Raw genomic sequence first — 24,831 nt, forward strand, 5'->3', positions numbered from 1 at the left:
GCAGCAATGTCTGACTAGCGTTTTAAAAAACTTAATCCAGTAGTTATCTCATCCTCAATGAATAGTAGAAAGGGAAACTCAAAAAAGAATTAAGTCCTTTAATAAACATTAATTTGGCTCCTACTGTGTAAGAAGTACCATTTTACCCAATGCAAGTAGAGGTAAGGAAAAGCTAATTATGTAGTTAGTTTTAATGTATGTGGAAAAATTCAGCCACACATAAAAGTTTTTGACTTCATTAAATAATAACCAGAGACCTACATTTATTCCAATCCTTAAAATTACTGTTGTGCAATTTATGAATATAGGCTCATTATTAGGAGAATCTAATGTAAATGTGATGGTATAAATTATCAATAGTATTATATTAGCAATTAACCATAAGTGTAAGACATTTAATAAGTTAAATATTTGGTTTGATAGTTAAGCACTAAAAAAACGGTTTAGCCAATAGCTGTCACAGCAGCACCACCTAGAGGCCTGTGAGGAGTAACACAGGTCATTTCCCCAAACTTGCCTTCTTAAGAGACAAAGAGCAGTAGCTACTCCATTTCAGCACCTTGTGTCACCGAAAGCATTTTAATTCTATTCAGCATATTCCTAAATCTTGAAATATTTATAAAATAGCTAAATGAAATTGAATAACCTCAAAATCACAATGTATTTTTGCAAAAGATGCCAATTTTCCCCCTGGCATAGGAGATGAAACTGGGCAAATACGGAACCAGCCCAGGTCTTGGGACATTACAACGTGAGACACAGGCATCCTCTCTCTAACACACACCTCCTTATTCTGTCTTGATCCCAAACACATGAGCGCCCAGGCCGACGGCACATTTGATAGCACTTCAAAGTTATGTTCCTGAGCTACTGCCCAAAGTGCAGTTAGAGATGTTGAGAAGAAATTAACTTTCCATTGTTAACATTGTTTATATCAGAAGATCCACTTACTAGTTCCCTTCCACTAGCCAAAGCTGAACTAATGTTCTGGAGGTGGAATTGAAAGAGAAATGACAAAAAATTTTTCTTTTTTATTATTTCCCACCCTCTCTTCTGTTGTCTTTTATAATTTTTCTCAACCTCTCAACCTGAAAATTTCCTTGGATTAAAATTTAGATAATAAAACAAATCAGTTCTTCATAGAAATGAGAACACTCCTTATATTATTTGGTTCCATAATTTCAGCAGACTTTGCTGATCATCAGCTGACTGCAGCTTCACAGGGGAATGGCAAAAACAAAAACAAAAACAAAACATAACAAAACAAAACAGCACATGTACTGCACATACAAGTTGGGGCTAGTGAGGCACAAAAGTACTGCTCATCTCCATTACCACTTGAGGGCGCTGTCTGCCTCAGTGAGGCGGGGGTGCTGAGTCAGTATTTTGCCAGTCTGTGTAGCAAATGCAGAAGTCTGCCTTAACCTGTACTTTCTGGCCTCCATATATGAAGCCGGGGTTCCTACCTGAGCACACTAGTAAAGGAAAGGCGGCAGGTCCATTCATGCACATGCTCTGAATTTCAGGTAATACACTTGAGCACAGTTTACCAAAATAATACTAGGTTTTGCCTAGAGAAGTTTTTTCCCCAACCTGTATGCTAAAGTCATAGCTGAAATCACATCAAACTGCAGTAACTTTAGTTTTTTGAAACATCAAGCTTTTCTTGCACCTGCTTTTCCCTCTGTTCCACCCCTACACCTACTCACCTAACTAGTGTCCGAGCCTCCTTTAGATCTCAGCTTAGATAGCACTAGTCCAGGATTCCTTCTAGGATCTCCTCACGCTGGGTTAGGATGACCTTCTGTGTGCACCATTTGCAACCTTAACTTCTCCTATTGGGAAACTTGGTGTGCAGTTTTGCAACTGTTTGTTCATTAACCGTATCCCCCACAAGACTGTAGGCACTGTACAAGCAGGGGATATTTTTATCTTATTTATGGTTGTATTCCCTTCACCCCCACAATTCTGCCTCAAATATTCCAACAATATTGTTGAAGGAGGCCGGGTGCGGTGGCTCACGCCTGTAATCCCAGCACTTTGGGAGGCCAAGACAGGGGGATCACGAGGTCAGGAGATCGAGACCATCCTAGCTAACACGGTGAAACCCCATCTCTACTAAAAATACAAAAAAATAGCCGGGCATGGTGGTGGGCGCCTGTAGTCCCAGCTACTTGGGAGGCTGAGGCAGGAGAATGGCATGAACCCAGGAGGCAGAGGTTGCAGTGAGCCGAGATCATGCCACTGCACTCCAGCCTGGGCAACAGAGCGAGACTCCGTCTCAAATATATATATATATATAGTTGAAGGAATGACTGTCCCATATAAGTCTGCTTTATCTCGGGAGGGACTCTAATGTTCTATTCATAGTCTCCATTTATTTGCCTTCTAAGCATGTGCCTCAGCATCCACCATTTTGCTCCCACTCTTACCTTGTTCTTTTAAGATCCAAAGTGGTCAGAAGAAGTGATCAAGATTCAACAAGGTAAGCTGTCTCCTGATGGTCAAGACATTCTCTTCACCATGTCCAGGCTCCTTAGAGGATCCACAGACAACTCATTCCAATTTCTGAGTCAGCTGCAAGAGAAGAAGTCAACCAAATAGATTTACAAAAGGGATCGGATCATGCTGGAATGTCTGGTGTGACATTACAAGGCAGCATCCTCCTGGGAAGAAGATGTAACTCCTTCCTTTTGCCAGTCATGTAACAATGTCCTCTTCTCTGTTGTATGCAGTTGGCAGAACAACACAGAAGGAGGACAAGGGAGCTCAGCCTTGTTTCTTGCTCGGCCACTTATTGTGTCCATGACAGGCTATATTTTGGAATGAGAATAGCATAGAGCAATCCAGATAACTTGGAGGATATACAATAGGCACTCCAAGACAGAAGCAGAACTATCATGGGGAAAGTTCCAGAATGGGGTGAAATGAGATTTACCACTCTGGATCCTTATTCCATCATTTGGTTTCTTTGCCTCAGACACAACATCTGTAAAATGGAGCCAAGCTTGACAAATTCAAAGGGACATTATAAGGCAAGTGAGACACAGCACATGGAAGTGCTTGGAAAACTATGCCCAGGAAACAAAAAATAAGAGATTAGTGTTTATAGAAGAGCAGCAGACTGCCATACTATCCACTATCCATATCTTTAGGTTTTAAAGGTTGGAGGACAATGTTTCACTGTCTTCACCCTGACAAATGTTTACTTCAATTAGGAAATAAAATTTAGAGAAAAATTGGCCCAGCATATATTAAATGATAATCAGTGGATCCTGAGCATGAGAACCAGTTAGTGATCATTTAGAGTGAAATACAAGGAAAATGGCATATACAGTTGCTCTGTTTTGTTTTCATACTTACAATTGTGTAGATGAAAATATACATGCAGAACATGGTAAGTAAACACGTCTCAGTCGACTCTCTTAGAAAAGACTCGTAGCCTTTATTCATTCATAAAAGCATGTTTTTAATTACTGGAAACTGGCAACACACAGCATGAGAATTTTCCCAGACAAAAGACATCGTCACATTTTTCAAGAGACACAGCAAACCCCAAGCAGGATAAATACAAAGAAAACCACGCATAATAAAACTGCAATGTATGCACGAAAAGATAGAGCTGCAAAATATTTAAAGCAAAAAGTGATAGAACTGAAAGAAGAAACAGACACATCCTTGATGATAGTTGAAGAATTCAACATCCCTTTCTCAACAATTGATAGAAAAATCAGACAGAAGAATCACCAACGATAGAGAACTTAACAATATCATCAATCAACAGAATTTAATTGACATTTACGGAACACTCCCACCATTTTAATTGGCATTTCCCCAATGGCTAACGATGCTGAGTATCTTTTGCAGTGCTTATTTACCATCTGTATATCTACTTCAGTGGAAAGTTTCTATCTGTCTTTTGCCCATTTTCGAACTGGATCATGTTGTTGTTGTTGTTGCTGCTGTTTTTTGTTGTTTTTACTGTTGAGTTTTGAGAGTTCCTTAATTATCCCAGATAGTAGTCCTTAGATACATGATGTGCAAATATTTGCTCCCAGTCTGCAGCTTGTCTACTATTCTCTTAAGATGGTCTCTTGAAGAGCAACAGTTTTAACTTTGATAAAGTCTAATTTATAAATTTTTCCTTTTATGAATTGTATTTTTGGTGCCAAGTCTAAGAACTCTCAAACTCTCACCACCACACTTTTCTTTTCTTTTTCTTTCTTTTTCAGTGTGTGTACTGTCTTTATCTGATTTGAAGACCAGGGTAATGCTAACTTTATAAAATCATGAAATGAATTGGGAAGTTTTCCCCCTTCTTCTATTTTCTGAAAGAGATTGTACAGAAACGATGTTAATTCTTCTTCAAATATTTGGTGGAATTATTTAGTGAGTCCCCAGTGGAGATTTCTTTTGGGGAATGTTTTAGTCCGTTAGTCACCAATACCAGCTATGACCATGTGACCAGTTGCTAAAAACGAGGACTGTAATTGTCATGAATATTTCCTTCTTATTTTGTTAAGAACATGTTTGTGCATGTATATACTTGTACTAAGAAAATACCTTTCTTCATACTCATTTTATTTCCTTTCTTTTTCCTTTATCATGTGATATAAGATTTATTGACTTCATATCAGCATTTAAGTATTGTTAACTTTATGTAATAGCATTTGAGTTGGGGATTGATGCATTTCCAGTTGTACAAAGGATAGCTGTTAGGCATATTTATGATTATGTTAGGCATAATTATGACCTTATTTCTGTCTTTATTTGAAGATTATGTATGATTTTAGGAGATGTATATGGGTTCAAGTTGACAGTGGGTGGATTTGTAACGGTTAATATTGAGTGTCAACTTGATTGGATTGAAGGATGCAAAGTATTGTTCCTGGGTGTGTCTGTGAGGGTGTTGCCAAAGGAGATTAACATTTGAGTCAGTGGACTGGCAAAAGTAGACCCACTCTCAATCTGGGTGGGCACAATCTAATCAGCTGCCAGTGTCACCAGAATAAAAGCAGGCAGAAGAACGTCGAAAGACAAGACTGGTTTAGTCTTCTGGCCTACGTCTTTCTCCCATGCTGGATGCTTCCTGCCCTCGAACTTCAGACTCCAGTTCTTCAGCTTTGGGACTCCAACTGGCTTCCTTACTCCTCAGCTTGCAGACGGCCTATTGTGGGACCTCAACTTGGCATGATGTGACTCAATACTCCTTAATAAACTCCCCTTTATATATACATCTAACCTATCAGTTCTGTCCCTCTAGAGAACCCTGACTAATACAGGGAACTTTTAAATATGAACTCAATTTATTTTGTTTTTCTTTTCCAAGTTTCTTGAAGTGAGAGTTCAGATTAAGACTTTTCATTTTTTCTAATGAGAGCACGTATAATTTTTCCCTCTAACTGCTTTAGTTGGGTTCCACAAATTTGATACATCTTATTTCATTGTCTTTCAGCTCATTGTATTTAAAAAATTTCTCTTGAGACCGCCTCTTTCAACTAGAATTATTTAGAAATGTGTTGGTTAGTTTTCAGGTGTTTGCAGATATTCCTATTATCTTTCTGTTATTGATTTCTATCTTGAATCCACTGTAGTCTGAGAACACACTCTGTATAATATCCATTCTTTTAAATTTGTTAAGGTTTATCTTACAGTCCAGGGTGTGGCCTATCTTGTTGTATATGTTCTTTGGGCACTTAAAAAGGATACGTCTTCTACTGACGTTGGTGAGAGTGTTCTATAAATGTCAATTAAATTCTGTTGGTTGATGATATTAAGTTCTCTATCCTTGGTGATTCTTCTTTCTGGTTTTTCTATCAATTGTTGACAGAGGGATGTTGAATTCTTCAACTATCATTGAGGAAGTGTCTGTTTCTTCTTTCAACTCTATTACCGTTTGCTTTAAATATTTTGCAGCTCTATCGTTTTGTGCATACATTTTAATTTTTAGGTTTGCTATGTATTCTTGGTGGACTGATCATCTTATCATTATATAATGGTTCTGTCTCTGGTAATTTTCTTTCCTCTGAAGTCTATTTATCCGGTATTTATGTAGTCACTCACTTTCTTTGGATTAATGTTTACACAACATTTTTTTCATCTTGTTATTTTCTGCCTGCCAATATTATTATATTTTTAAATCAGTTTCTTGTAGATGATATATAGTTCAGTCATGTTTGTTCTAATGCTCTCTGATGACCTCTGTCTTTGTATTGGTGTATCTAGACTATTTATACTTAATGTTATTGTTAATAGGCTAGGGTGTGATGGAAGCGGCAGACTGGGTTCCCACATTATCTTTACTGAAGCTGCTGGGGGCAGAGGACAACTAGTTAACACCCAGCAGGGACAAAAGTCCCAACTCCCTACTCATTCTTCTCTGGCAATACTATGACAGAGGATGGAGGGAATTATGGCAATATAAGAGTGGAAATCTATATTCTTTTCTTGGGCTTTCATGGTTTTTTTCTGTGGTGTTTGGCTGGAGTAGAGTGGTTTTTTTCTGAGAGTTTCCATCTTTTTAGGCTGGACATTTGTTGATCCTTTGGGTAGAAAAGGTAGGATTTCATTGGGACTTTTAAAACTTTTCTGTGCCTGTTGACATTTCTGGGCTGCCAGCTCCTTGTGCAAGATATCCTAGTCTAGGATATATGTGACAAAAAGAAATCTCAAGTAACTTATGAGCATGTCATTCCTTGGATCCCAAGGTCCCTAGCCAATCTGTCTGGTTATCTCAATCTCTTCTGTTTGTATATATAATCTTCAGAGTTATTAGGTATAATTAGGGGAAACAATAGGGAGAAGCATGTCTACTTCATCTTTACAGAAACAGAAATCACTGATAATTTTTGGTTTCTTAATTCATTCTGACAACCTCTATCTTTTAATGAGTCTGCTTATGTGATGTATATGTAATTATTGATGTATCAGGATTTGATTGTTCCATCTATTTACCATTCTACTGTTTGCCCTTTTCCCTTTTGGGTTGCCCAAACAATTTTTCATACGATAATTTATCTACTTCGCCTTTTTACTATATCAGTTTGTAATTTTTCTTATTGGTTGCCCAAGAGATTATATAGCTCATTTTCACAATCTACTTAGAACCAACACCTGACCACTTCAATTGAAATGTAGGAAACTTACCCTTAGATTAGTCTCTTTACCCTCCCTTTACTTTGTAGTTACCTTACATATTACATTTACATTCTTTCAAAACCCCAAAAAATGCTATAATCTTTTTCAACCATCAAACATATTTTAAAGAATTCAAGCGAGTAACAGTCTATTACAGGATTCAGCAAACTTTTTCTGCTGAGGGCCAGATAATAAATATTTTAGGCTTTGCAGACCATACAGTGTCTGTCACAACTATTCAACTCTGTGCTTATAGAATGAAAACAGCCAAAAACAACACATAGCCAAATGAGCATAACTGTGTTCCATTTAAATCATATTAATCAAAATAGATGGTGAGCTGAATTTGGTACGTGGGCTATAGTTTGCTGACCCCTAGTGTATTATAGTGTATTATAGTTATATTTTTAGTTTCTTCTTCCTTCATTTCTAATGTTGTATGTTTTCCTCTCATATCATTTCACTTCTGTCTTAAGAACTTCATTTAATGTTTTTTTAAGTGCATGTTTGCTGGCACTAAATTTTCCTTCATCCAAGAATGTCTTGGCCGAGCACGGTGGCTCATGCCTTTAATCCCAGCACTTTGGGAGGCCAAGGCAGGCAGATCATGAGCTCAGGAGATGGAGACCATCCTGGCTAACACGGTGAAACCCCATCTCTACTAAAAATACAAAAAATGAGCCAGGCGTGGTGGCGGGCGCCTTTAGTCCCAGCTACTCAGGAGGCTAAGGCAGGAGAATGGGGTGAACCCAGGAGGCGGAGCTTGCAGCAAGCCGAGATCGCGCCACTGCACTCCAGCCTGGGCGACACAGCGAGACTGTGACTCAAAAACAAAACAAAACAAAACAAAAAGTCTTTATTTCTCCCTTTATTACTGAAGGGTATTTTTGCTCTATATAGAAAATTGGGTCGACAATATTTTCTCTCAGCTCTTTAAACAGATAGTTCCCCTCCAAGGTTTATGACCAGGAATCATTCCTGTATAAATCAAAATCATTTCTCTATAAATAATACTTCATTTTTCTCTGACTGCTTTCAAACTTTTTCTTTATCTTCAGATTTTAGCATTTTGATTATGACGTATTTGGATATAAATTCATTTTTGCTTATCCTCTTTGGGATTCACTGAGCTCCTTGAATCTATAGATTTGTATCTTTTAAGATATATTTTTAAAATTTAACTATTATTTATTCAAATTTTTTTCTGCACTACCCTGTTTCTCTTCTCCCTCTGAGACACTGATGACAAATCTTAGATTTTGGAGATTTTTCACAGTTCCTTGAGGGTTTGCTTTCTCTCTCTTTGGCTCATATTGGATAGTTTCTTTTGATCTATTTTCAAGTTCATTGACTCTTTCCTCTAACATCTCCAGTCTGCTGTTTAGCTCACCCAGTGAGGTTTTTGTTTGTAATTTTGTCAGTTCTAAAATCTTCATTTGCTCCTTCTTTACAGCATATATTTACATCATCTATTTCCTACCTGAGATTTTCTATCTTTCCATTTGTTTCAAGAACCTTTGTCCTTACTTCCTGGACTACTTTGATTATAGTTATTTTAAAGTCTTTGCCAGATAATTCTAAAATCTGTGTCATCTCCCATCACAAGAGAGTCTATTGATTCTCTTTTCTTAAAAAAGTTTTTTTCTGGACTTTTGTAAGTCAAGTGATTTGGGGTTGTATACTGAACACTTTGAATATTAGGTAATGAAATGCTGAGTTTTATTTAAATCCCATAAAGAATGTTGGTATTTTTGTTTTTGCCAGAAATCAATCCAATTTGGTTCTGGCTCCAAGCTCTGACCAGCCTTCTGTGGCTTATGGTTTCAATGTAGGTTCCACTTTCCAAGAATTTGAAGAAATATTTGGATCTGATCCATGTTTATTCTACCCAGTCAGCAGTCTTGGACTTGTGCAGTGGTCTATACCACAGTTCTATTCTCAAAGTCTTTGATATATTGTCTGGGATCAGAAACACATATGCTCAGTCAGGGGTAAGCCTGGGAGTCCAAAAACAACTTAATGGGGTTGCCTTCCTGAGAAATTCCCTCACTGTGAATCCCCTGATAGTTTCAAATTCTCTGGGGTTTTTCTTGTTAGTCCTCAGGCCAGAATGCTGAGACTTTACCCAACTCTGCCACACTCTGTAATTGTATCTGTGTCGAGGTCCAGTGGTAAGAGAACACAGAAAAAAACAGTGAAGTCTACCACACACTCTTGAAACCAAAGCCCCTCTGGTCAGAGAATAAGGTCCCTGTATTAGTCTGGTTTGTGTTGCTATAAAGGAATACCTAAAGTTGGGTAATTTTTAGGGTATAATTAGAGAGTGCCAGTGATATCAATAAGTATTTCCCACAACTGACCCAATGTCATAGAACTGCAGTATTATAAAGTTTCAGAAAATCAATCATTTTCTTCTTATTAGAACAAAGGCACCTCTAATTTCTTAATTGTTATATATTCCAGTAATTAATTTTTTTATGGGATTAGTACTTTGGTATCTTGTTTAAGAAAGCTTTCCCTAGCCCAAGGTAATGAAGATGTTTCATTTATTTTCTCATGGATATCAAACTGACACAGTGTCACATATTGGAAAAAAACACGTCTCCCCCACTGGACTACAGCGCCACTTTTGCTACACACCGAGCGTCCATATAGGTATGCACAATTGAGAGACACAATTAAGAGAATAAAATGTAAGCCACAGAGTAGAACAGATTTGTAATAGATAGATATAGGTGTAGCTGTAGGTATTCATGTAAATGTAGACATATACAAATAATCATCAAAAATCATGTACCACCGGGCACACACACGTGCACGTGCACACACACACACAAAAAAAATCCAAAAAATATAAGTCAATAATTATGTGGGGGAAAAAGTGATCAATCTTATCAGTAATGAAGGAGATGCAAATTAAAACCACATGAGACACTACACATACCAAAATGGCTAAAATCTAAAAGTATGACAATATTAATTATTGGCAAGGCTGTAGACCAAAAGAAATTATCTTGCACTATAGTGTTAGGTACATTGGCACACTGGCACAACCACAGTGGAAAACAGTTTGACAATGTGTGATAATGGATCATACTCTATGACTCAGCAATTCCACTCCTGCATATATATATATATATATATATATATATATATATATATATACCTGAAACAAACGCATGCCTACGTGCACCAAATGACATGTGAAAGAATGCTTTGGCAGCATTATTCATAATAGTCAAAACCTAGAAACAACGAAAATATCTCTCAGCAGTAAAAGTACAAATTGTAGTGTTTTCTAAAAGTGAGCACTACACAGCAATAAAAATGAAGAAACCACAACTGCACACAACATAGATGACTATCATACACACAATGCTGAGTAAAATTGTGCCCAAAACAAAAGATTACATACCAGGTAATTCCACTTATGTAATTTTAAATGAGGCAAACTAAATTATACTGTTAGAAGTCAGATAACTAAATTTGCAAGCAGAGCAGGAATAATGATTGGGACTGGCCAAGTAGCAGTTTCTTGGGTGTGAAGTGTTCTATTCATTTTAACCTGGTTTGGGGGCTTACGTGTTCACTTCATGGTAACTCACCCCCTGTACATTTGTTTTGTGCACCTTACTTTTGTATGTGTTATACTTCCCAATCAAAGTAATTTTGAAACTAAATAGATCAGAGACCTCAAGACTGGATTATCTCAGAAAAGGAGAGGTACATAAAGAGCATGACATTTTATTGCTCCCCTCAGCCCTTCCTTTCTTCTTCTTTGAACAAAGTTAATCGACCAGGAAATATTTACGGTTTACCCTCAACCATAAGATACTGAGAATAGCTATGATGTGCAGTACACCAAGATGGGAACTGCTTGCTGGAGCTAGACATACAAAAATGGGAATTATGTTAAAATGGGATTAGAGGTAGATGAAACAGATGAAGGTTCTAAATTAATAACAGGTTGTCTACAAAGAGAAAGGGAAAGGTTCTTTAGTGAGAACGTCAACAATATGAATTACAGAGATTTTTCCTAGGGAGGGTAAGAAGGAAGAGAGGTTGAGGAGAGGATAGTGAAGAAGGGAGACAAGAAGGAAATGGGGGAAGGAAATGGGGAGGAAAGGTTAGAGAAAAGATGAGGAGGGAAAGAGGAGGGAAGGAATGCAGGGAAGAAGGAAAGATGGACCAAAGAAAGGAAAAGACAGAAGAAAGAAACATGGTTAAATGATCCACACTGGTCACCTGGTATGAGCCAGACATTTCACCCACATAATATTTAAACCTCGCATCTCAACGTTCTAAGGTAGATACTATCTTTCTTACTTTATAAATGAAGAAACTGATGCTCTGTTTATTTTATTCAAGGAAATATGCCTAGAAATGTCAACCCCACATGCACACAACTCCAAATGCTGTGCTCTAGGAAAACACTTAATTCCAACAGGAAGGATTCCCTTATGGAAAGCAAATACTTCTATTACACTTAGGTCTTGAAAGGAGTCACCCCAGAGGGTGCCTTTGTCCTAAGAAGAAGAAAATGACTGATTTTCTGAAACTTAAAATCTATAATACTGCCATTCTATGACATTGGGTCAGTTTTAGGAAATACTTATTGATATTACTGGCATCTTCTAATTATGCCCTAGTATTAAGGAGTATTTTATTTTATTATTTTGTTGTACTTTTTTTATTTGAGACAAGTCTCACTCTGTCACCCAGGCTGGTGAGAGTGGTGTGATTGTGGCTCACTGCAACCTCAAACTCCCAGCCTCAAGTGATTCTCTTGCCTCAGCCTTCCAAGTAGCTGGGACCACCACGCCCAGCCTTTTTTTTCTTTTTTAATTTTTAGTAGAAATGATGTCTTGCTTTGTTGCCCAGGCTGTTCTCAAACTACTGGCCTTAAGCAATCCTCCTGCCTCAGCTCCCAAAACACTGGTGTTACAAATGTAAGCCACCACAACTGGCCTGTGAACATGTTAGAAGAATGTAGTGTCTATTTTCTGGAGGGAAACCAGAAGAATACCAGGAGAAGTTCTGGTAAGTGACAAACAATGCCTTACCTTATGAGAAAATGGGCACAAAATTTATTCCACGGCCAAGTTCATAATATTTGCCAACTGCCAAGAATGCCAAAGATAGCTATATGGGTTGGTAAAGAAAATACCAAGAAAAAACTCAAGATCATTAAGTTATCTGGATTTCTTCAAGCTAACCAGAGAGCAGTAGCAAAGTATCAAAGAGCAAGAGAGACTCCCAGAAGAAAATCATCTCCTTCTAACAAAATTATATGTGAAAAATGGACTTGGTCTCTGCATGTATCACTTTTGGGATTAAGTCAGAGTACTTGCAAAAAGTATTATTCATTAATATTTTCACTTATGTTCAAAGTTATTTAGCACTTACTGTGAGTCAAAAAGAAAGGCTGAGGGGATGGGAGAAAGAGGAGAGGGTAAAAGGGGAATTCACATATATTGGGGATGGGGTAGGAAACATGTAAGACATTGTAAAGACACTTTATATAGCACAGCTCTGGATATTCATTACAGGTCCAAAAAAGGCATGAAAATTAAACCGAGCTACCTCCAAGGAATAATTAGAAGTGAAAAATTGATAAAGGGGAAATGGCTCAAGTTCTCCTCATTGATTTTCTGTGCACAGAGTCAAACTTGACTGTTGGTTGGAAGTCAGTTTGGCTACTTCTTATTTCTTTTTCAGCAGTTGGGTTCTCCTGTCAGTGCGTTTTATGCTAGAATCGTTCTTTGCTCTAATTACAGCTGTCAGCTATTGAATGAGCTTGACATCCTGACTCCAGAAACAAGGAAATTAACACTCCATGCATATGCAGTTGGTTCCTTCATTAAAGCTGATTGACATATCAGACATGGTGCACTGTCACTGATTTTTGTAAGAAAAATAAATGGCTACACAATCAAGTGGAATCTCCTTGATCAGAACACCCAGAGAACCCAAGAATCAGTCTTCATTCAACTCAGCCAGTATTTCTGTAAAGACCTATATTTGTATTACTGCAAAATGGTAGCTATAGTCAATCAGGTAAGAGCCAGATCTGTACACACATGCATGCATACACACACAAGCACACAAATGCACATGCACACGCACACACCAGACTCAGACTCCTTCCCCACGGCTATAGCAGTCCTTTCCAAAGCAACTTTGTTGGAGTACCAGGTGTTGAGAGTCAAGCGGGATTCTTTGGCTATTAATAGTGAACTGGCTTTCTGAGATATACAAATTTCTTGGAGGGAAAAAAAGGAGAGAACTACAGTGATCAGAATCACCCACACCTCAACAAAAATTAGAGCAGAACTACAGTTTCTCAGAGTATTTCTGATAGTTAATATAATAAAATGACAGATGTGGAGTTGAAATTGATCATCAAGTCCAAACCTGCCAATGAGTTCAAAACTGTCCCAGAGCATCCCTAACATGGCCCATTCAGAATCCAGTTGACATTCCTAGCATGATGCATGCCTTGTTTAGTGTGAGACTACTTTCTGGAAATGGATGCACAAACAGAATCGGTATCACAGGAAGTTGTTACGGCATTATCCCTATGAAGATGCATTCTCAACTTACAGCTTGTATTTTGTAATCAATATTTGTCCTCCTCTAACCTCAGGAAGTCATAACACGACTCCAGCCATAAAATTTTCCTGCTGTGCTTCTTCATACAATAGTGGCTCTTTTCCTCCTAGGCTATAAGGATATTATCAATGTCCCTCAAAAGGTCAAGTGACTTCCGACCATCCCTAACTGATCTTTAACGTGTTTCCTCCAACAGTTCCTTAAACACCCAATGGAATGCTCTTCTATGGCAATGTATAGAACCTCCGGAACTACCACTTGCAATTTTTTAGTAACTCAGAACTGTTGATTTTTAAAATGGCAAAAATACAGATCCTAATGGATACTGACAACCAACAGAAATACTGACAAGTAGCAACTCTTCGATGGAGTTGAGAACAGGAAGAGGGTGCTATAACTAGGTGAGAACATAAAATGTGCAACTGTGCTTACTCTACTGATCTTGGAGTAGACAGATATAAAGTAATTTTTTTAAGTACATAAGGTTGTACTATTTGATGCTCTGATATATTTTTCTTCAATATAAAAACTATTGGGAGGCAAGTGAACATTATCTGCCCTGCACAGGGCAGTACTAATGGACAGTCACAGGCAGCTAAGACTATCACCAAACCCCTAGAGCAGCCCAACCCCGAAGTCAGATGGCCCTGTCCCCTGTTTACTTGCTCCAGGGCAAGTATCACACGTGGACATTACTGCTTCCGGTACTGTTTCGTGCATTTTGTTTGGTGCATTTTGTCCGTCTCCCTGGCACCTGGTGGGTGGTGAATCAGCCGTTTTTGAACGAATGAGTGGTTATTATATTAATTCGTGCCTCAATGAATGAATGAATGGACGAACACAGGCCGGGAGCCTGACCCACTTCCCTCTTCCCTCGCGGGACCCACCGCCCCAGGATTGGGCGAACCTCAGGTGAGCGCCGGCTCCCCTCTTCCGCGAACCTTCGCCTACGGCGGCCGGCAGGCATCAGGGGTGCGGTCAGGGCGGAAAAGCCGACTCGCGAACGCGCAGGCGCAGCCCTGACGCTTCCGGGGGGGCACTTCCTTCTTTGTCTCCTAGCAACGGCGGGTAGCGTTGTTGACATCGTGGGAGGCTGTGCCGCCGGCCTGAGCCCAGAGTTTCGCGGCCTCCGCGATGGTAAATCTGGGGTCTCAGTCCACGCCCCGCCGTTCCAAGGACGTCGATCGGCAAGGACCTTCGCACCCAGCTTCTGGGGCCCACCCAGGCACGGGCGGTCCAGGGGCCGCGGCGGAGGCTGGTGGCTCCAGGATCTTCCTGGAGGGGCGAGAGGGAGACCTTGGAAAGGGGGAAGAAGATGTCTAGATGAGTGGAAGCTGTCTTGGGAATTGATTTCGCGGGGGTGGTACATAGGGAGGGGTGATGTTAAGAAAGGGAAGAGAGAGATCGGGAGGATGAAGAATGCTCAGGGGAGTGAGAAATCCGGGGAGCCAGGAAAGTTTCCAAAGAGGGGGCGGGAGGCCGAGATGAAGAGGAAAAAAAATCAGACCCTTAGAGAGAAGGAAGAGGTGGGACAGGGAAAGCAAGGGAACGGAAGGGTGAGAAGGGAAGATACTGAGAAAGAAGAAAGGGAAATAAAGAAAAAGGAAAGAAGTGATGGGAGACCCGCCCCACTCCCCCCCAGAAAAAGAGGTAAGAAAAAAAAAAGTAGAGACTGTGGAAAGCAAAGGGCGTTAAGAGAAGAATGAAATGGGAATTGGAGATGGGGATTAAGAAATTATACTAGGAGCACTCAGAAATCATGAGAAGAGAAACAGCTGGGTGGAGAAATGGCAAGGCCAGGGAAAGAAAAGAAAGGAGTTTGGGAGATAAGTAAAGGGAGAAAGATAAATGAGGACACAGTGGCTGTAAGAAGCTGTGGACATCGTCTTAAAGATTGCCCAAAATGCAGTAAATTATTGATCTCCTGTTCATCGCTTACGGTTTAGTGCAGTGTTTCTCAAAATGAGATGCAAACATTCGTTGCTACATAAGATGGCCCAGAAATGCTGAATAAGAGTGAATCACATCGTGAGAAAGTTATTCCTCTTCCATTTTGTTCAATCTTCAGACTACATACAGGAGAAAATTTCTGTTACTATTAGGTCCTTAATACCACTGTCATTTGGAAATTTCCATTTTTTCATCCGAAGAGCAGGCCTCAGGCTCAGAGCTTTCGTTGCGGTAGAATTTAATGATATGCTATCTCTTCATTTTGTTCATTTTGTTTGTTTTACAGTTATTTCTATTTATGAGGAATAACATCAGGTTTCCATTTGTGGTAGTGACATATGGTTTCCTCTTACAATGCATTTATTTAAGCTTTTAGCAGTGAGATAATTTAAAGAACACCTAGATAAATAATATACATGGCATTCATAATGGCAAGAATCATGAATCTAGTACACAAATGCCTAAAGTTAAGAAAACAATGGCTCTGATGCTGAAATAGAGAAAATCAGTGCTCCTGCCCATACCAAGTGCAGAGGAAAACTATCTTGAAGTAACATAATGTTCACCTGTGCAATATTGAGGAAAAAAGAATATAGCAAACCCTCATCAAGAGAATTTGCAGAATACTGTTTGAATTCAGAATATCCAGTGATTGCTCAGTCATGAACAATTTGCAGGTTTGGAGAAGATCGTTCTTGTCTTTGAGTTTTCTAGAGGGGAAGAAAACATACAATACACTCTACACATAAGATTCCGAATGAGTTTAAAACACAGTAATAGATTCCAGAATAATCATTCATAGTTGAACATTCAGCTTGCACTGAGATGCAAGCTATAGTTATCAAGAAAATCCTAGAATCCTGGAATACTTTGTTTTTATAGACTATCCTTTAAATTTAATTATCTGAACTGATTAGGTCACATTAATGAAAATAAGATTTCTCAATAAGGACTACTTTTAAACAGAGGCAGGCCATGATATAGCTCTATAAATATTTAAAGCACTATAATGTAGAAAAGGAATTTTCGTTTGAATACAGCAGGGTCAATGAATGAAAGATAATCTGGGACGAATTTCCATGCAATGTAAAGAATACTTTTCTAGTAAATGGAAACATAAAAATGGAGTGAACTCCTGTGAGGCAGTAAGCTCTCTGTCTCTACAAGGGTTCAAGCCAAGAGATTTGTCAGGATTGTATCCAGGAGGTCTTATGTAGGTATTTATGTGGGACTTGACAATTTCAAAGCTGTCATTTAAAAATCTGAGATTATCACACCTGGCACCTTAGGTTAAGGAGATAGTAGGTATCTTTCTAAACATTATTCTCCTTAGGGTTTGAGCTAGCAGAGGGCCCTTTTGGTTAATTATCTTCCTGGTCTCTTTCAGGCAGAGGTGGAGGAAACCTTAAAGAGGATCCAGAGTCATAAAGGGGTTATTGGAACTATGGTTGTAAATGCAGAAGGTAAATATATCACAGGCTGTCTTCTTGACATACAGAAGCCAACCAGGAACCTGTTTGCCGTGTTAGTCCTTAAGACAAACATCTACAAATTTGACATCAAAAATATATTTATATATTTTAGCTCTGGCATTCACTTACCAAACATCTATTGAGTATCTGTTATATGCCAAATGCTCTGCTAAGATCTGGGGACATAAATATGAATAAGACATGTCTAAAAATGTCTATATACTCCTAAGAAGCACTACACATTGTTTACTTTTTAAAGCTTTGGTAATTCTCTTCCAACATTTCAGAAGTGCCAATAAAACTGTCATATAGAAGACAGGGAGAATATCATTGTTGGTAGTTCGTTTGTGTTTCAACATTATGAACCGTACAGAATTTCAGTCTTTATTTTAAATGGAACTTGTTCCTTGAACATATTTTATTTAAAAATCTTTGAGAATTAATGGTATAATTTATAATGTAGTCTTTCTGGATATAGCATGAAAAGGTCCTATACATTTCCAACTGTGAAATCTGTAGACTTACCAGAAACTTGCTCTTGCTGCACAATCCTTGTTAAGAATCCACATCACATTTACTTTGGCACATTGCTCCACGCTCAGCTATGGTGGCAACCTCTTAAGAGTTCCTGCTGGTTTCATCGCTAATTCAGACATTTGTAAGGGCAAGGGGTGCCAGAAATTCCAGAGCATTAGTTAAAATAAGAGTAGCTACTTTACATAATTTGTGGTGCAACCATGGAATTGGCCTATTACCAACTCAGTGCCTTGGAAAAATCCATCAGTAAATATTTATTGAGCAACTACCAACTGAAAGTCTGCTTAAATTCTGAACTACAACTCCTTACCACTAAGAATGGACAATAACCTATTTTACTGGTGGTTTTTATCATTAAATGAGACAATAATTGTTGAATGCTTGGCATAATACTCAATACTTGAGAGTAATTAAATAGTTATGAGAATGTAGGGATTTTTAATTCATTTATACAGATAAAACATTTGATTTGTTTTATAACCAGTAACTCAAGGCCAAATGAATGAGAGAGATAATAGAACATAATAAATTTTCGAGCTTGAATAATCAGGGGGAAGAGAGGATTTAAGATCTGCCTTGCAGGTAAGTCACAAACTATGCAGAATATTTCCAGGAAGCATTCCAGCCCTAGTACGTGGATCTGGTTGCATTGATTTTATTTCCAGGTATTTGCATACACTCTGCCACGGCTCCGAAGATGAGCCGTCCATGTGATTTCATAGAGGTGGTGTGTTAGTCTCCTTTGGCTACAGTAACAAACTACAACACACCTGTTAACTTAAAACAACAGAAACGTATTCTCCTCCAGTTCTGGAGGTTAGAAGTTGAAATCAAGATGTCCGAAGGCTCATGCTGTCTCTGAAGACTCTGTGGGAGGATCATTCCTTACCTCTTCCTAGCTTCTGGTAGTTGTCAATCTTTAGTGTTCCTTGGCCTATAGACATATCACTCCAGTCTCTGCCTCCATCATCACGTGGCATTCTCATCTTTGTGTCTGTTTATGTTTCATTATAAGAACCCCAGTTATTGGATTAGGACCTACCCGAATCCAGTGTGACCTCATCTTAACTAATTACATCTGCAAAGACCCTGTTTCCAAATAAGGCCACCTTCTGAGGTTTATATTGGACTTGAATTTGGGGATCTGGGGGGTCTAGGGGGATACTCTTCAACCCTGTACAGGTGCATTCACCTGTGACACCCAGAACCACTCATCTAATGTGATTCTTTGGAAGATCTTGGTCTAAAGTAGATAATCCTGGTGATATGCATCAAAGGTCTGAAAAATATTCACCCCCTTGATCTACAATTTTACTCCTAGCAATTTATCCTCAAGAGTGATGAAGAAAATATTTAGGTATAAGGATACTCACTGAGGCATCATATATAATAGCAATAAATAAATAAACAACAAATAAGTAAATAAATGTATCCTAACAGTAGGGGAATTTTTAAAGTAACTATGTAATATTTACTTGATGAACACTAGTCTATTTAAAAGGTTAAAGACTAGTGTCTTGGGAAACTACTCACAGTATTAGATGAAAACAGCAGAGAACAAAGTGGCCACCGGCGTGTTCTAATCCTATCTATGGCCAGGTGCACACATACACTTCAAATAAATAGGGAAGCAAGAGTAGGGATATGTTATAGTGATCACCCTGAGTAGTGAGACGAAAAGTGATTTTCACTTTATTTTCCTGAGGTTCCTCAATTAACACTTCTCTTATCCGAAGGCAACAAAATATTATTTTCAATACCCATTAGCTTCTTTTTTTTTTTTTTTTTTTTTTTTTTTTGTTGAGACAGAGTCTCTCTCTGTCATCCAGGCTGGAGTGCAATGGCACGATCTCAGCTCACTGCAAGCTCTGCCTCCCTGGTTCACGCCATTCTCCTGCCTCAGCCTCCCAAGTAGCTGGGACTACAGGCGCCCGCCACCACACCTGGCTAATTTTTTGGGCTTTTTTAGTAGAGACAGGGTTTCACCATGGTCTTGATCTCCTGACCTCGTGATCCACCCGCCTCAGCCTCCCAAAGTGCTGGGATTACAGGCGTGAGCCACCGCGCCCAGCCTTCAATACCCATTAACTTCTAATTAACCTCTACTAGGATAAGTTTGTATTAGGATTCAGGACACTTTTCAAGGTTTCTGGGTACTTAAGAGTTTTTACCTGAAAGCCAAATTAACCTTTTTTCCCTAAAATATAAATGAAGGGCTTATTTTTATGGTTGGATTATTAATAACCAGAGTATATCACAAGGATGTTTATTAATGGCATATGGTGTAAGCTATGTGAACAGAATGTAACAAAATACTCAATTTCAACAACCTACTCAATTTTAGATGAAAGCATCATTTATTTCAGTGCAGCTTTGTAGCTTTTCAGCTTTGGGAAGTCCCATGAAATTTAATACCAAAATATTTAGCTAAAATGGTGTTTTATGTATTCTTGTTTTCTACTAGCGGTTTTGGTCTACTAAATCTAGGCAAATCATTTTAGCATTTTCAGATTGTATTTGTGGTTAGGTCAGACTTCTACCATGCTTATTCATTTAGATATCATCATATGCCATGTTATATATAGTCCTTCAGTTTCACTGTTACTGAAACACAGACTTCCTATTGATGACCGTAAAGTAGTCTTCCCAATTTAGGCCAATGCTACATGTTTTTATTAGAGTAGATTTTTGTTAGCATTGGTTTCTCATTTATAAAACCATTCATTGTTTACAATATTGCAACACCGATCATTGAATTAGATACTGGCAAATATGTATATTTGTCACCCAGGCAGTCAGATCTGTCATATTTTCTTATGTATGTAAGTCTGATTTCTACAGGCTCTTAATTTTAAATATTCCTGACATTTCGAACAATCTATCATTTGAGTTTCATTAGATTGTAACAGCCATCCAGCCAATTCCTTTTATTTTGAAATACAATCTATCAACCAAAGCACAAATGTGCAGTTGAAGATGACAAATTGAAATAATGGGTGCCGGCTTACTAGGATCACAGGGAGTCATAGTGTAAAGTAGTGCCATCAGATTTTAGAATGCACATGCTCTTTGTTCTAGGAGCTTCATTTTAGGAATTTATCCTACACATATATAAAAATGTATAAATGTGAAATGAGATGACCAAGGACATATTCTGTAGCCTTGTTTACAAAAGTAAAAGATTGGGAACAGCCTAAATGTTTATCAATAGGACATATTACGTATATTACAAAACATCAATTCAACAAACTTATTCAGTCACTAATGAGTGACTTATGTGTACTGAATCAAACAATTTCCAAAGAGTATTAAATTTAAAAATCAAGGTACAGAATAGACAATGGTATCATTAAAATGAAGATTACAAACACAAACACATACATTCTTGAATAGACCTAGAATGTCTCTAGAAGGCTTCTAAAAAACCAGTGGTTGTTTCTCAGAAGGGAAGTGGGTAAATTTTATACCATGTGCTAAGATTACTTCTCAATGAATTTTTTTAATTACCTCACATGGTGCCAAGCAAGAGTTCAATAAATATTTGTTGATTGATTTTTTCCAAGTGTGTATGGCGGATATGAAAAACTCCATGTGTTTCCACCGTGCACACTTATTATTCAAAAAGGCTAGCTGTTTTATTTATTGACTTGGATCATGAACAGACTAAGTAGACCTGAGCATCTGATTCATAATCCTGTCATCTACATTTTAAATAATTTATTCTGGTTGTATTTCTTGTTTTGCTACTGAGCATTGCACCCTTAGTAGGTAGTCACTACTTAGGATGCGAAATAAAACTGCTCGTCAACAAGTTCCCATCAAAGGTTGCATGCTTGCTACATTTCCATTTCCTGCTTGTTAAAGATCCATGCTTTGTGACCTTCAGGTGTGCAAGACAGCTGACTGCCTTCCAGAGAAAAAGTGGCCAACAAATCATAATAAAAGATTAGCAAGGTTTTTATGATGCTTTATTTATTGAATAGGTTTTCCTGTAAATATTATCCTCATACTGTTTAGCAAAACATTCTGGACACAGCAGTTATCTTAAAAGAAAGAGAAATCAGTCTTTTCAAAGTCAAAATTGATGGTCTTCAAGATTTTTATGAAAACCTGGTAAAATCCTAAGTTTGTAACACTCTTCCACTCTTGAAAGCGCTCATCTTGTTTAATCGTTTCTGGACCTACATTCTCTGAAGGAAACCAGGAGCCATGTTAGGCTCATCTCTTGAGTGCCCTTAATACAGATACCTAAGGAATTTGATAGCAATCCCAAATTCACCTTCATATCTCCTCCTAAAATAAAAGCCCATTTGCAAATCAAATCCCTGGAATTCTCTGGCTATTTAGTAGTTCTCAAAATAATATGAAGGCTATCTCTGATTAGATACGATTTATGTAGAATACCTACCACAGTGTCTGGTACATAATAGGAATTAATGCTGGGTGTTCCAAGTTGAGTTAGATTGATTTCAACTGAATTGAATTACACTTGCATATTCTTCGGGCTAGAATTTTCCACTTAATAGTTTCTGTTTTAAACTCATGTAACATAACAATAGAGCAGACTGGGCATGGTGGCTCACGCCTGTAAACCCAGCACTGTGGGAGGCATGAGGCGGGTGGATGACCTGAGGTCAGGAGTTCAGCCTAACCAACATGGTGAAACCCTGTCTCTACTAAAAATACAACAATTAGCTGGGCGTGGTGGTGGGTGCCTGTAATCTCAGCTACTCGGGAAGCTGAGGCAGGAGAATTGCTGGAACCCAGGAGGCGGAGGTTGCAATGAGCCGAGATCACGCCGTCATACTCCAGCCTGGGCCTACAATAGCAAAACTCCATCTCAAAAAAAAAAAAATCACACAAGTAGCCAAATTTAATAGTGACAAAGCCAAAAATGAGTGCAAACCAGGGAATGCACAGCAAAACTACAATATCCTTATTACCACATTTTCTAACATAAAATTTAGGATTTATGAAATACTGTGTGAGGAGTCCCTTTTGATGTACCCTCTAGCATGTGCAGTGATATCCCTTTATGTTTCTGGCCTCAGGGAAGAAGACTAACACCATGTCACAGATCAAGCCCTTCAGAGCAGACTCACTATAGACAAGATGTTCGGGGGAGTGCATTTCATATAAAAATATGTTAACTTAGTACTCAAGTAGTCAGTTAACAGCTTCTGAAGGATTTATGCACAAAAACATTCATCATCACCCCATTAGCTGTAAAAAAATATAAGGTACCAAATGACCAAACAACAGGAGATTGATTATATGTCCATAAAATAGTGAAGTATGCAGTTATTAAAAATAATGTTGATTACATTGTCAACAAGGACAACTTGTATGTTACAATTTTAATGAAGAAAAAAGCAACAGTCAAGTTTGCAAATATAGTTTCACACAACTATACTTAAAAATCTACATAGAGACAAAAGGATTTGAGGGAAATAAACTAAAATTGTTACCAGAGAGGGATAAGCCATCACTTTTTTCTCCTCTTTACAATTATCAGTGTTTTCCAATACTTCCACAATGTACTTATTACTTTTCTAATCAGAAAAAATATTAACCAAAATTAAATTTCATAATAGGTATTCCCATCCGAACAACCTTGGACAACTCAACAACTGTTCAGTATGCAGGCCTTCTTCACCACCTGACAATGAAAGCCAAAAGCACAGTTCGCGATATTGATCCTCAGAACGACCTGACTTTTCTTAGGATCAGATCAAAGAAACACGAAATCATGGTAGCTCCAGGTAATTTGGCATTTCATTTCCTAGTTAAATCATCTTTCTACTTTGCTGATAAAAAGCCTTATTTCTATGAATGGGAAGTATAGATTTTAGTATACAATATAAAACATAATATTCTATTACAAAATGATGTTTGAATGTAAAAATCCCAACCAAAAAATTGTATGAAATTAGCGGTTAATATGACCCATGACTTTTGAACAGGTTGAATTTTGCCCACTTGCATTTATTATTAGTAATGAAAAAATTTAGAAAATGTAGGTCTCATTTTCAGCAAACTTAGCATACAGACTCTGCAGAATGGGAGAAATGTTCCCTGTCCTGGGGACAAAGTAGGCAGTGAACCCAAGGCCTGTGGGTTCTTAAACCATGCCTGTGAGGAAAGTACATCCACCAGGCCTACCAGAAGACAGCAGCCACAGAAACACTCCTTTCCCTGAAGGAATTAGGTTCACAATGTTACAAAATCACTGTACAATGGGACCTATGCCACTAAACTAATCTAGAACAAACCTCTGTAACAGCAAATCCATCAAATCAGAATTGCCTATAAACTGAATAAAGTTTTTTGCTACACCAGTGTCCTCACCCTGGCTACACATTAAATCACTTGGAGGACTTTTTAACATTTTTTCCATTCCTGGGACTCCACCCCAAACCAATGAAATTAGAATCTCTGAGGCCCTAGGAAATGGGTATTTTCTAAAGACTGAACAGGTAATTCGGATGTGCAGCCAGGGTGGGAAACCATCTGTCTGCACAAGGTCCCTGTGATGTTTTGAAGAGAAAAGCAGACTAGTTGAAATATTCCTTGATTAAATTTAAATTAAGGGTGAATTGATTTTATCCATCTCTTCATAGATAAGGAATATCTTCTGATCGTCATTCAGAATCCATGTGAATAGACCTGCGATGGCCAAGGCTGTCTAAGCGACACTGGGTTGGAAACACTTGGCTCTCTCATGAGTATTAAAATTCTATTTCAATCTAACTGACCTTTCAAACATTCTTTTCTATTTCTACACCTAAACTGTTCTGTATGTCTCATTTAGTCCCTTTTGATTATATTGTGAAGTTGTACTTTAGTGATACAATAAGTGAATTCTGGTATATATGTCTCTATTGTCTTATAATCCACAAAACCAAGGATTCTAGTAAGACAGTGCTCCTTGTGATAATTCTTTCAGTCTAGAAGTAGCTGTCATCAAGTACAGAAGTAGAATTTCGCCCATTTCTATGGTATACCAAGGAGATTCAGTAGAGCATTGTGGGAGCTATAAGGAGAGTAGAAAGTCCCAATACTCAAAGAGTGTTCAGTGGTTTCCCAGGTTAAATAAGGACAGTAGGGAGTCAGAATCATGGTT

General features: G+C 38.2%; 1 protein-coding gene and 1 long non-coding RNA gene across 6 annotated transcripts in view; one reads left to right on the plus strand and one right to left on the minus strand.

Moving 5' to 3' along the window:
* Positions 1 to 14,777, minus strand: part of LOC129050847 (uncharacterized) — a 388,007-nt gene extending 373,230 nt beyond the window's left edge. For all 3 annotated transcript variants that reach the window (XR_010137796.1, XR_010137795.1, XR_008514700.2), the window contains exons 1-2: positions 14,657 to 14,777; positions 2,433 to 2,577 (exon numbers count right to left, since the gene is read on the minus strand). This is a non-coding gene — a long non-coding RNA (uncharacterized LOC129050847). The remainder of the gene's footprint in view (positions 1 to 2,432; positions 2,578 to 14,656) is intronic.
* DYNLRB2 (dynein light chain roadblock-type 2) lies at positions 14,572 to 24,458 on the plus strand. 3 transcript variants are annotated; one of them, XM_003778668.5, is made up of 4 exons: positions 14,572 to 14,661; positions 17,087 to 17,162; positions 23,303 to 23,470; positions 24,329 to 24,458. In XM_003778668.5, exons 1-4 carry the CDS (start codon positions 14,572 to 14,574, stop codon positions 24,370 to 24,372), a joined length of 378 nt encoding a protein of 125 aa, XP_003778716.1. In that variant the 3' UTR covers positions 24,373 to 24,458. The 3 variants fall into 3 exon arrangements, with proteins under 3 accessions (XP_003778716.1, XP_002826713.1, XP_054390150.1); XM_002826667.5 differs by lacking the exon at positions 14,572 to 14,661 and adding an exon at positions 14,755 to 14,886; XM_054534175.1 differs by lacking the exon at positions 14,572 to 14,661 and adding an exon at positions 14,783 to 15,399.
* Positions 24,459 to 24,831: the final 373 nt, after the last annotated feature.

The sequence above is a fragment of the Pongo abelii genome, chromosome 18 (assembly GCF_028885655.2).
Source record: "Pongo abelii isolate AG06213 chromosome 18, NHGRI_mPonAbe1-v2.0_pri, whole genome shotgun sequence".
Classification (NCBI taxonomy): Eukaryota; Metazoa; Chordata; class Mammalia; order Primates; family Hominidae; genus Pongo; species Pongo abelii.

Excerpts from the sequence above, each read along its gene's own strand:
- DYNLRB2 (XM_003778668.5), top strand. The coding sequence starts at position 14,572 with ATGAATGAATGGACGAACACAGGCCGGGAGCCTGACCCACTTCCCTCT. Across the intron at positions 14,662-17,086 it reads CAGGATTGGGCGAACCTCAG|GCAGAGGTGGAGGAAACCTT; the intron begins GTGAGCGCCGGC and ends GGTCTCTTTCAG. Across the intron at positions 17,163-23,302 it reads TATGGTTGTAAATGCAGAAG|GTATTCCCATCCGAACAACC; the intron begins GTAAATATATCA and ends ATTTCATAATAG.